Source organism: Acanthaster planci, linkage group LG16 (assembly GCF_054643075.1).
Source record: "Acanthaster planci isolate LZ-2023a linkage group LG16, COTS_SCS, whole genome shotgun sequence".
NCBI classification, from domain to species: domain Eukaryota; kingdom Metazoa; phylum Echinodermata; class Asteroidea; order Valvatida; family Acanthasteridae; genus Acanthaster; species Acanthaster planci.
In genome coordinates, this window is record NC_141792.1 from 11,584,929 (window position 1) to 11,597,763 (window position 12,835).

A 12,835-nucleotide genomic window follows, 5' to 3' on the forward strand; every position below is an offset into this window, starting at 1 on the left:
TGCTATCTTAAAAGATATGATGACAAAACACAGATGTCGGATCATGTCGTATGTAAAATTTAAAAGCAAATGTGAAGTCAAAAGTTCAATATTTGGAAACTGGGTACAAATTCGACCATAGGGTCTCATTTAATGGCGCTCTCATTGAATTACAAAGAGTTGATTTGCGATTTTCTCATGAAATTTAAAAGGATGTGATTACTGATTTTTTTTTCTGCATACCCTCTCCCATGTGCGACTTCTTTTAGACCACCAGTAACTGATCACAAGCTCCTTTTAAATCACTAGCGCCTTTTCGACCACTGACTAAAATAACCATTGACCGTTAATGGGGCTTCAGACTGTAGTATCTGCCAAAAATTACTTCGGGGGGGGTGCGCTCCAAACATTGGTGACAGGAGGGAGTTATGTAGGGTGCAGTCCACTAATTCAAGTGAGAATTTCCCAGTGGCCAGCTCATTAGCATTAACAGCCCCCCCCCCGCTGTATCTTTTGAAAAAGGAGAACATATGGCCCCCAAAATGGTGAGATTGTATAAATCAAATCTTTGCCAGAATCAACTCCCTGGGTCTTTGAGCTTTCATATGAGAGCAGAATGGCTAAAAATACGGTTGAAAATGGTCTTAAGTGCCCGAGAAAGTTTAGGGTTGTCACTTGAAAAATGGCTGCAAGCAGACCGGAAAAATCACTTTTGGGGGGTAATTTTTGTGTAGGAATAACTCAAAATGTAATCGGTTAACCCACAGAAAATGAAAGATTAGGTACCATACAATAGTTCAACGTGTTTCAGATACCTCAGGGATGTTGGTACGAATGTTATTGGACCCCGAACATTAATGAGTTTACACTGCTTTCAATAGGGGTTGAATTAGTGGACTACACCATGGGTTGTTTTCCTGCATTATACGATCTGGCGCCCTCTGTTGGTCATCCACGATTTTTTTAAAGGATCTGTGGCAGCGATCGCCAAAATACGACAAGACAGGTCCAGAAAAAGCGAAGCTGAACCCGGAACAGTGTTTCCACTTTTAAGGAAATTTCCTTATTTTTAAGGAAATTTTCACGTCCTAAGGAAATTTATAAGGAAATGAAAAATTTAAGGAAATTACTGAAAACCTGAGAAAAAAATCCTAAGGAAATTTAATTTGAGGAGTTGAAACACTTAGCCGGAGGCCGAAACCAATCTCGCCTCAAAGCAACACTAGAGCTCGTCGGGTAAGAATAGTTACTAACCTGTGATTATCGTCGATAAAAGAGAAATTGTGCAGGTTTTTATATATGTAGATTTTATTCCACGTTCAATGCCATCGGTTTTATATTCCTTTTCTCCTCCTCTTCAGTTTTTTTAAAATATAATTTCGTGCAATAATGGTCACTGGTTAGTTATTATGGTGCAACGCCCCAGGGTGTTTTTAGTTCATGTTTACTTGAGTTTTTTCTTTGCTTTTATATACACGCATGAATAGTTCCATTTGCATAAATCCGTCGAAAACAGCCCAGTTTGGTAAGGTTTTTGCTTTTCCAAGAAAATTCCAAGATTATTTCTTTCTCCCTCATCTTGTCATCACATTTAGAAAAAAAAATCAACCATCCTACGAATCATTCTGAGTGAACTAACGCCGAATTGGCCAAACTTTGGCTTCTCATTGCATGCTGGAGGAAATATCAGACATTGTTTGCTTTTTCTTTTGTTCCAATTAGCATCCCAATTTTTGCTTAATCTCATCCGTTAACGTCACTATTCACATCGAATATTTGACAGATTTTTCCCGGACAAAATTCCGCGTCATCGTGAGTCGTAAATAACTGACAACGAAAAAAAATTACACAATCCCTTTAAAGTATTTTCACCATAATTATACTTTATTCATCAAGGAAGTGTAAAAACCCCTCCGCGCTGAATATACAACTACAGTTTCAGCTTTGTTTACCCCTTAACAAAGCCTGTGTTAACAGTTAATGCCTTGCATAAAATCTTCCTGCATTGTAAGCTCCTTAAAAGTTGTATGATATGATGTACTGTTTACATGTATACTAGTGCACGATTTAAGAGTTCCTGAAAGAGTTTCCATCAGTCCAATCTGTTATATGCAAGCGATCAGAATAACTTACCGGGGAGAGCACGTGAGTAGTAGAGAATTTGAGGTTGTATGGGATAGAAGTATGTCCAATACCTACTTTTATGTATGTACATGTAGAACTTTCATTTCAGACTAGTAGTATGAATGGTCTTAGCATGCGACCACTGAGACTTAATTACATGTACATGTATTAGGGTTAATTAATAAACAAAAATCATAATAATTTGCGGACGTAACTGCATTTAATTTTGTTATCAATTCTTTCCAAAACACCTTTACTATATAAAATTTATTTTAAATTATGGAGTTTAAATCTGTAAAATACGAGATCATACCAAGTCCAACCGTTTAACCCGCCAATAAAGCTACACAATGCAACGCAATTAAACGAAGTTGGTACCAAATCCTTCAATACTGGCCAATTTCTTACCCTTGAAATGTTACCATTCAGGGGACGTACAGAAACATTCTTAAATTCTTAAAGAATACACATCTTCCATGGCAAAAACTTGGGGGATATTCGTTTTGGTGAGAGCTTCTTTCACATGCGAGGTTGCCATTTTTTAAACAGGCAACACGCAGCATGTACATGCACTGCAGAGCGAAGATGGCTGCAAAAGTAAAGCACAACAAAGTGGCCATATTACTCTTGCAACCAGTAAACCTTTTTTTTTGGAGAGTGCAAATGGTTGAAATCAATGATAAAATAAATGCTGGTGTTGCACAATGAAGAAATTCACTGACTTGGTGCTGTTAGAATTTCAAAACAGCTTTAGAGGGAACATGACTGCCTTAGATCATAAAACTTAGTACCAGTAGACGTGTCTAAACCAGGTACACTCCTGGTACTCCTTGTAAGCATCCTGGTTAGCCATGTCGAAGCTTTTGCTATTACACACAATGTACAAGATTTCCAGTCACCTGTACTTGTATTCATGTGACACTACCCGAGTTGTATATTGTTCCAAGTCATTTTGATCCATTTAGGGATAACCAAAAATTCTCATACTTGGATTTCTGAAAGTGAACACTCCGCCTGGAGAGATCAGGTTACAAAATGGGCAAGCAACTAAAAAAAAAATAAAAGTTTTGTGTTAACTGCAGCCAAGAAAAAAAAAAGTGGAAAAGGTTCTTAAAAAATTGCAGCAAAAATTGTGGAAAATGTGTCCCTCAGCCAAAAAACTTCTAAAAAGGATGGTTTAAATGCAAGAATGACAGATTCTGGACAATTACATAGCTGAGAAGTACATGCATTGCTTAAAAAACAAACAAAAAGGTTGCTTATCTTTTAAATTGTCATCGTTTATCTTTTAAATCTCAAAGTAATCTAACTGTGGGATATCTGTGTCAATTCATTTGTGCTTAATGATTACCTTGCTGTATTTTTAATCCATGATGGTTATTTTCCCTGCAACTTGCACGCCTGAACAAAGTGGTTAAACTTGCCGCTGTGCACTACCGAAGCATTTACTGTGGTTGCCATATCTGTATGATGCAGATGATGGTTTTCTAAACCCCTTCCATCATTTGTGTCCCCTGTGGGCATTATAGGCAGAGTAAACGAAGTCTTTTCTTAATATACACATGTTTTTGGTATCTTTACATTTAACAATTTACAAAAAAAAAAATCAACCCAACACATGGGCATCAAAATAAATCAGTTCTTTGTTCATATTTACACACTAATTTTGGCATAATCAGTTCTCTCATTTATTTCGACAGCCTCCATTTGACCAGTTCTTTTTTCTAGTATCCTAGCATTCGGACCCAGGACTGTCAAATGGACAATATCTGTCACGCTGCTCAAACCACTGCAGGGGAGACTTCGGGCAGTGGCCATGTGGCACACTTCATTCTGTGGTCTTGCACACTGATGCCTGGTCCAATTGAAATAAAAACAACCCTCAATAAAGCAGTAAATAACCCCAGCGCTGTCAAGTGTCAGGATCTTAATGTTGTAGCCACACAGCCACGTACATACGATGTCTCACTGGTAAGCACGACTGCCCCTTTCACAAATCACGACATAAGTGCAGCTGGGTGGCTTCTCTTTGATGCAAATTTTGGTGCAAACGACCCACCGTGCCATCGGCAAACACAGGTTACGTCAAGAGATGAAGTGGAATATTTTTGTAATCCTGAGAGAAGATCACTCATCAGTGGCAGGTAGAAATCTTTGTCAGCAAGATGCCTCCTAGTGGTTGGCTTGTTTAATCTTCGGACAAGCACACGTGTGGAGCTACACACCCATACCTCATTATTCTACCAGTTTATATTTCTCAGATTTGCATGGCAAGGAAGGATCACGATCAAACAGCTGATAGGATCAGAGAGGCTCTTGGGGAAGGGAGTCGGAACCGTGCTAGAGATTCTTCGCAGGATGCACAACCCTGGACGACCAATTCTTGGGCAGAGAAAGCAGTAGCAGCGAGTCCTTCCTCACAGCACACTTAACAATTCGGCAGTACGTCCCTCAGCAAGTCCTCACCCTACACCCGATTGAAGAGGTACACAATGAACTCGTAGGTGCACATCATGATGGCTGTGTTGGGGATCTGCCGCACGAGATGCGTGGTGAGGCCGCCGTACATTCCCCGGTAGCCCTCTTCCCGAGCGACAGTGACCAGCGTCTGGAAGAAAGAGCGGTACTTCTTGCCTTCTTCCCGTAACCTCGTCCGGGCGACCTCTGCAGAGGGATTAGGAAAAAACAGAAATATTCTGAATAAGACTTCAACGTCGTGCAGCGCCTGAGCTCGTGTGCAGAGTTACAATTCAAAGCAGTGCTTTTGCCCACTGAGAACAAAAGAACGTAGGTTTGTAATACAACTTGCCATGTGCGCACAGGTACAAGGGTGTTGGGCAAGGGACGCACTGAATATATTTCTACTGAAATGATGAGTCTTCACACGTGTGCCCAATTAAAATCTTTCGTATCGGCCTGTCTCTTCTTCGAGGGGGCATTCCTACTCAGTGCAAATACTGCACAAAGGCATAGTGTTCCAAGTGTGTTCACAGGACTGTCTATGTTGGCTCAGCCCAGTGGCGTCTCTTTTGCTCTGACTGACCGTGTGGGTAGGCTAGTGTGGCTGCTATCGTCTTGGACGTGGCGGCCGCACCCATGAACATCAGAAAGTCCAGCTTCCTGCGCTGGTCCGTGATGTGGCCGTTCTGCTCCGTCAGCAGCGCCTTGATGTGCTCGTATAGGACGAAGTGGATGGCCGTCTCCGTGATGCCCATGTAGGAGGCCGAGATGCCACGGTAGAAACCCCGCAGTCCCTCCTTGCGATGGACGTACTGGGCACAACGGAACATGTTGGCGTGCTTCTTGCCATTGCTGGTAAGTTGTCAGAAACACAGAACACCAAATGAGCCCTTGCACGCAATGAAGACAAAAATGTCCCCACTTTCGACTACAAGTTTGCATGATATCGGATCACAGCTTGCCATAAACATGCCAGACTCTACAGAGGAATAAACGCTAGCTTTTCTATTCTTGTATTAATCCTCCCATTTGAAGAATTTCCAGTAAAAATACAAAAATTAACAAGCTATTAGTTTAACGACAAGGCTCCCTCTACATTTGACTTTGTAATTAGGCCCATCTGAACACAGTTTTTTTGTTTGTGGGCTTTGTAATTTTGTGAGGTTTCACTACAACCAAGGGCCTATTTCATAGAGCTGCTTAAGCACAAAATGTGCTTAAGTGGAAAAAACTTACTTGATAAATAAGGTTACCGACCAAAATTCCATGTGATGTATAATGTTTTGGCATGATACTCACCTGTTAGCATGACAATCACATAAATTTTGAGCAGGTAACCTTTGTTTTTAAGCAAGGGTTTTTTGCGCTTAAGCAAATTTTGTGCTAAAGCAGCTCTATGAAATTGGCCCCAGGTATAAATAAGTGATTCCAAAAAAAAAAAAAAAAAAGGAGAAACAAGTCTCACAAGCTTTCATACTGGTTTTCAATTTGTAATTGCATGCATGGGGAACTTAAAAAAAGAAATCAGCTGACCTAAGGAAAGTTGAATGCCTCAGGCACTCATTTCCTGCTCTGCCAAGGGACAATAACCTCAAACCATACATGCAGCATTCTACAAATGTGCCTGCCATTTCCCTTCAATTTCCTCTACCACGCCGTTGGCCCATGCTGTGCGGTGCAATATGTAGGTTATTGTGGGCATTCTTTGAATGAGCCCCTCTCCTTGCTGTTCAATTTCACGGTCAGTCTATCTGATTTTCAGAGCCAAACCCGTAAGTTCGAAACAATATGTTGTATGGGCGGTTACCTAAGAAGACCCACATAAACGGTTTACAAATCCACAACCCGCACTGCCACTGAATTTTACACTTGTGGCTGAAATTCGAATTCCACATTTCAGGGTGACCTTGATAACAGGGTGACAGATTTCAGAAATCTGAGGAGACGGGATGTGGGTTACCACCAAGTTTGCATATGTGGACATCCACTTCACTTACACATGTTCCAGTTGGAGTCTGGTCTTGACCAGCCATATGGGATTTGTGAGCGTACACGCTGTGAACCCTGCATTCAAACACACAAGAGACCCTCAGAGTAAGTATTTCACCAGACATATGGAGGGCCAACAAAAGCTCAATGATCAGTATTACAGGTTACTGTAGCATACAGAATATCTGGAGAGCTCCGATTCTGATCGGGAAATTTAAAATCACAAAAGTTTGGTTCAGTCTAGTCTAATGGTTGAATTTTTCTTTCCTTTGGTGAAAAACAGTGTTGCCTTAAATTGATTCTTCCTTGAACAACCCACTGTCCTTCTAGTCTTTAAGTAGTACATGGGTTTTTGTTTTAATTGAAGATACACTCTCTTAGGCATCGACCTCATTGTCAGGCTAACAAACTTAACCACTGTTTAATAATAAAGGACAAGTAAGGAGATTATCACCCCCATGGGTTGATAAACCTCAAACAGCACGTGTCTCTAGAGGGGCTTTTAGGGAGAAATGTTAAAAGGCATCTTAATGCAACCCACGATGTAGCGTCTTGAAGTCGGAGTGCATGTTGAGTATCTTGTGTGTCATAAATGACCCATTTGTACTCCAAGAAAATAAAATAAAGCCTCAGGAAGGAGGGAACGGCAAGAGTTCCTCACCTGCAAAGCCAGCTGACAGCAAGTGGACTAGTGATGACTCAGGCTCTATTCTGTCGTTGAGGAAGCTCTTCATCTGTGCGTACGCTCCAAAATAGATTGCCCTGCAAGAGAAACCGTCAGACTCGGACTTTACTCAAAGCCTCAGCTGCATGCTTAACACAATGGAATTGCAAACAAGTTTTACGCACTAAATAAACCGTTCAGTGTAAATTAACCGTGACAAACGGTTACCCAACCCAACGTCAGTGTAACTAAGTAAACCCAACCAACATGCCCAACTGTTCACATTTCTTGGGGACAATTTCTTCAGCACACACCTTTGCCTGTGGAACTTTAGGCTCCTCTGTCTTCTCTACTTCCTCCTATTAATGCCTTGACATTATTAAATAGGGATCTTCCCCAAAACAACACTCAATCAGAGGCTCCAAGAGACAGTTGGCTTGTGCTGCGCCTTACCTGGATGGGGCAACACCGATGAGATTCGGGCCTAATCCCCGGAAGAGAGCACTTGGACCCTCATGCTCCAAGATGTACCTGGTAACAAAAACACAGACTTCATCTCAATGATGTTCCAGCATTTGGGGTCCTCTCCCTATTTTACACTATAAACATCTGCACCAATTTCAGCAACTTAAGATTCCATTTTCAACTCAATCAAATCAAGAGCACTGTGTGTAAGGTAAATGTGGCTTTAACCCAATTTCATGGTGTTGCAATCCTCCACTACCGTCAACCAACATTGAGCAATTAATGTAAATAACTTTAACAACTGCATCAATTTAAAATTTTACGTCAAGCTTTGGCCTTCACCAAAGGTTTTTGTTTTTAATATAAATGACTTGCAGATGAAAAAGCCTCTCCACAGTGTTCTGGAGCCAACGGCAGAGTGCAAGAGCAGCACAGACAATGCATGATTGTAATATTGATCAATGCATCAGGCATGCGTTTGCAAACAAAATTGTTCGACTGATTTTTATGTGAACGTGCAAAATTGTGCATACTCCCAAGTTCTACAGAAGACCATCCCCCTCCCTTACCCCAACCCCACCCCCAATAAACTGGTCTTTTTCTATGCACACCTTCCTTGAGCTCTTCCACCCCAAAAAAAAAAAAAAAAAAAATCATCCTAATCTATTTACCTGAGGCATCTGATGACTCCAAGGGACTGCCTGCTGTAACCTTTGACCTGCGTGACCCCTCCTTCCGTGGTTGACAACCCAGCATTCACACTGGGTACATACACTTTGCGCAGTGATGTGTTGGACGACTGTAACCTTGTTTTGACGACTTCAAGCGGACATGTTATTATTGCACCAAGTGTACCTCCAGCCCTGCAAATGAAAAAAGACAGAATCCCATCAGACATGTAGACCCTACATGTAACATACGTCTTACGCACGAACTCTAACATTGCTACAAGTATTTTAATGGCATCGAGTTAAATCCAATAAAAAGTCATTCAACAGTCAAGCAAGTGTTTTCCCATACTGAACAGTATCAGCGGCGCTGAAGGTGGTGAAGTACTTCACAACGGTGGACATTATGGGGGCACTTTTTTTTTGTATTGCTTTCAAGAAAAAATGTTTACCTCAGGATATAATCCACCAAATGGAAGTGGCAAGAACACACTGATTTACTTCAGTTTGTCGGCCATCTTTTTACAGAGAGGAAATGAAGAAAGGATTTTTTTCACACTCTCAAGTACATTTTCAACTACCTTGCATATCAGCTCTCTTTGAATGGCTTAATATGGTTTTTTTCCCCCCTGCAATCACCCACGCAGATCCTTTAACATGCCTACCCATTGTACATAGGTGATGCAACACAGAATTACTGGGAATATTTGGGGAAAAAGCCCCCCCTCACTATAGACTAATCGATGAGACACAAGTGACAACAAAGGTTTGAGGACTCCCCCCCCAATCCACACAACGCACACCGTGGAAATTCTTGGGCAAAAAAATCAATGCCAGACCAGTGAAAAAAGGAGTCACTCAACCCTGTGAAGCTATGGGAAGCCAGTACACACAAAACAGGTAACAGCTATTGTTTGACAGTCACATGTAGTACATACAGTCTTCTTCAAACTGGAACAAAATGAATCAACTTGAAGTTGAAGATGAGGCAGTGGACATCAAAATAACAGTGGAGAACTTAGGAAGTTGATTTTCCATATCTCATCAGACCTCCCTTAACCCCCCTTGAATTAACAACTACCACGAAGCCTTGCTCAAATTGGTTTTACTTGTTCTTTAAAAATACCCCTTCACAATAATTCAGCACACGTGTACACAACTTTTGCCACAAGGTTTCCTGGGGGAGGATGGACATCACGGCTTGAGAAAAGTGACTTTGGAACTTTTTTGTTGTCTAACTTGTCTGTTCATATCTTACTGAGTTTAGGAGAGCCTGAAGTGTCTTATGCAAACTGGTTTGGCCTTGTTCTCTACTGAACTTCCTAGGTACACAATAAACGGTTGACTTTTTGTAATTTCAAGATTTGACTGATTGAAAAAATAAACAGAAGAAACATGCACATGAGGAGGCAAAAGAACTAGGTACGTTTCCTCTGAATTCAATCCCAGTACGTTGAACAGACACCTTTCCCATTAAAAGACATTATTTCCCTTTTCTGTCAGACAAAGAATTTCCTGCACAGAATTTATCTTCAAATGTTGATCAATTATTATGGTCTTATCAGTTGTTAATCTCTGCTTACAAGCCAGACAATAGCATCAAGGGGTCTTTGGACCCTATTCACATACAAATCATACATTACATACATACATTTAGAGCACTGCCATGCTCTAAAAGCCAATATCCCACTAACATTTTGACCTGCATCACCTGAGCATAAGAATGAGAACCTCTTGTGGCCTTCAACCCTAACAATCCCCAACCAGCCAAACTCAGCAGTATACAACTAGCATGCACATTTTTGTTCATGACTTTATGGCTCACACATGCTCATGTCACAACAGCGGTAATTCACTGCCCCCAAGAGATGTGTATTAAGGTAAAGACACAGCAAGGCAGATATCTGCCCTTTATGTTAACATTCCAGGATTGGCTCCAAGGTTAAGTTAAAGACACTCGGTGGCGAGGGAGCAGTACCCTCCAAGTAATGAAAATAGATCTCTGGGAATCCATGGACCAGTCCTTTTTTTTTTTAACAGATCTGCAGAATTAATACTTCCAAAGAGAGAGGGTGGGTACGTCATTGCGCACGTCCGGAATACATTTCACAGCTGGCAAACTTTGGAGAATCTGCTAGTACCAGCCACAAAAGATGTCATGCCAAGCCCAATTATGTATCAGGAACAGGAGTCATCATTCCAGCATGTACATGTGCCAGCGGCAGGCCAATCCAGTTTAAGCCAGTCATTTCACCTGATAAAACAGCCCTTGCTTTTATATGTTAATGAGGGCTGTCCCTGATAACAAATATAAGTAGCAGGCATTCTGATAATCTGATGAATGCTCAACTGGGGGAGGGAGGCTTAGATATTTCCTGCATTGTTCAGTGCTGTCAAAAAAAACCAAAAAAAACAATACTGTCAGAATTTGTGCAAACAATTTGTGCCAACAACCTTCAACAGCGCATGGTGTAATTTACAATGAAACCAGAATAAAGTTCACTAATACTGCCAAATAATTCACGTGTGATGTGTATGCATTCAATGTGCATGTTCAGTAGGCGAACCGGCTCAACTGGGAAAAAGTAGCCCAGAACTAGATCTTAGATGCAAAAATTGGAATTCAAATTATGAAATGTTCATGGTAGATGATGTGCAAGTGAGCACATTTACATTTCATTAATTAATGTATTTTGCATTGCTTTTATTATACATGAATTAGCAATTAGCTAAACCTACCGGTACATTAGTATTGAAACTCTAAGTACTGGCTTGTTTTACATTTTTTTCATGGGGTAAAGTAGGGGTGTCTTCGCACTGGCCTAACTTCAAGTAGGAAATATCTGCACCATTGTTTCCACCACTGCATTTCTCACATTCAAAAAGTTTCAATTTGATGTTGGCCTATAGGCCTAATTTCTGAATAAAATTTGAAAATGATGGGTAGGGCCTATTAATTTGAAATAAAGTGGATGTTTAAAATTCACCAAAGTTGTAGAAGAAAAGTTCCAGGTAAGCTGAACCTTTGACGAGTTCTATCTAATGGATGGATACTCCCATTTTGACAGGCTTTGCACTGTTGCATTTACTTAGAAAACTCAAAATCACTACTCCGTCATACACTGTGTGACTTTGAGCCAACATGGTTTACATGGTGTCGTAATGCTATGGGGGGGGATTTTTAAGTCTCGCAAATCTGAACTGTTTCCTCTATGGGCGAACATGGTCCTCTAACGAAATCGCAGGAGAGGCCCAAATGTAGTTGGGGCACAACACGTATTGACCAGGAAACAGTCGTTGGTAGCACTCCCAACCATCACGTTTGAGTCTTGTGCCCAGCCTATGTATAGGCCACCCATGGGTGTTTCTGGGAGGACTATGTTTCGCCCATAGAGTTATTGCGTATTCTAAATCTTGATACGTGCATTTGAAAGGTAAAGGCAGCAAAGTTCAAGTGCTGTGCGTGTGTCAAGCAAACACGGTCTCATTTTAAGTCAGAAATATCACCGAAGCCCCAACTGTTTGACGTTGGCATTGACAGACGCCAGTAGGTGGTGATAGAGGTACTTTTAGTGAGTCTGAAATTTTTGAGAACCATTTCAACCTTACTATATGTACAGGCATGGAGCGTTAGTACGTCAATCCCGTCCAAAATCCAAAAAAGAATACTAACCCTCCACTTAGCTAAGATCAAAGTCACATGGAGTATGTCGGAGGGATGAAATTGAGTTCCTGACGTAGGCCTAGGGCCTATACTGCATTTATCTCACCGAAACCTTTCAGTTACAGATGATGTAGGCTTAGGCCTATGGTTTGTCCATATTGAATAAAAAATTAAAATCACGGAAGCTACTATCTAGCTAGTAAACGTAGGCCCAGATGGCCTTCTCAGGTCACAAAAACGACACATCTCGGAGTTAAGGCTTAGCTCACGTGGATATGAGCGTGATAGTGTAGCCAAAACCATGGAATCACAAAGAGATTTAGGCCTAATAATTGATTGCTTATGTAAAACTCTGGTTGGCCTTCAGAAGTATTTATGTAACACATCCTCCATTCCTTTGAAGCTGAGAACGTTACATAATCATCGAAACCATCAAGTCAATGTTGACAAGGCCACACTCCCCCCAACGTGCCTACAGAAGACGTAACGGGCGTGCAATGCACAGCCAGCATGCCCAGCCCGTTTCAGAGAAATTTCTCATGTCAAGAAAGCGCTAGATCACGCAGTTTATCTCCATTGTTTTACTTACCCTCCTGCAATTACATGGGTCATATGAGCTGAAATCACTTGATTGTGCATCTTGCTGTCTTCAAATCCAGAAGTTGCACGTAAAATTGCCATACGTATCCATTCCTTTCCCACTCAGATCTATTCACCACGCGCACGGATTACACGTTCCCCACATAATGTTTACACCACCAAAGTGTAATTCCATTGCATACGCTACGAACATGAACAGTTTTTCATAGTCCCCGTGTTCAC

At 41.2% G+C, this 12,835-nt stretch overlaps 1 protein-coding gene across 1 annotated transcript; it reads right to left on the bottom strand.

Moving 5' to 3' along the window:
• Positions 1-1,842: 1,842 nt before the first annotated feature.
• LOC110979042 (solute carrier family 25 member 36-A-like) lies at positions 1,843-12,835 on the bottom strand. Its single transcript, XM_022234504.2, has 7 exons — positions 12,603-12,835; positions 8,353-8,544; positions 7,670-7,747; positions 7,214-7,314; positions 6,561-6,627; positions 5,147-5,415; positions 1,843-4,767 (listed from the first exon to the last, which is right to left on the bottom strand). The coding sequence occupies exons 1-7, from the start codon at positions 12,692-12,694 to the stop codon at positions 4,571-4,573; spliced, it is 996 nt and encodes a 331-aa protein (XP_022090196.1). The 5' UTR covers positions 12,695-12,835; the 3' UTR covers positions 1,843-4,570.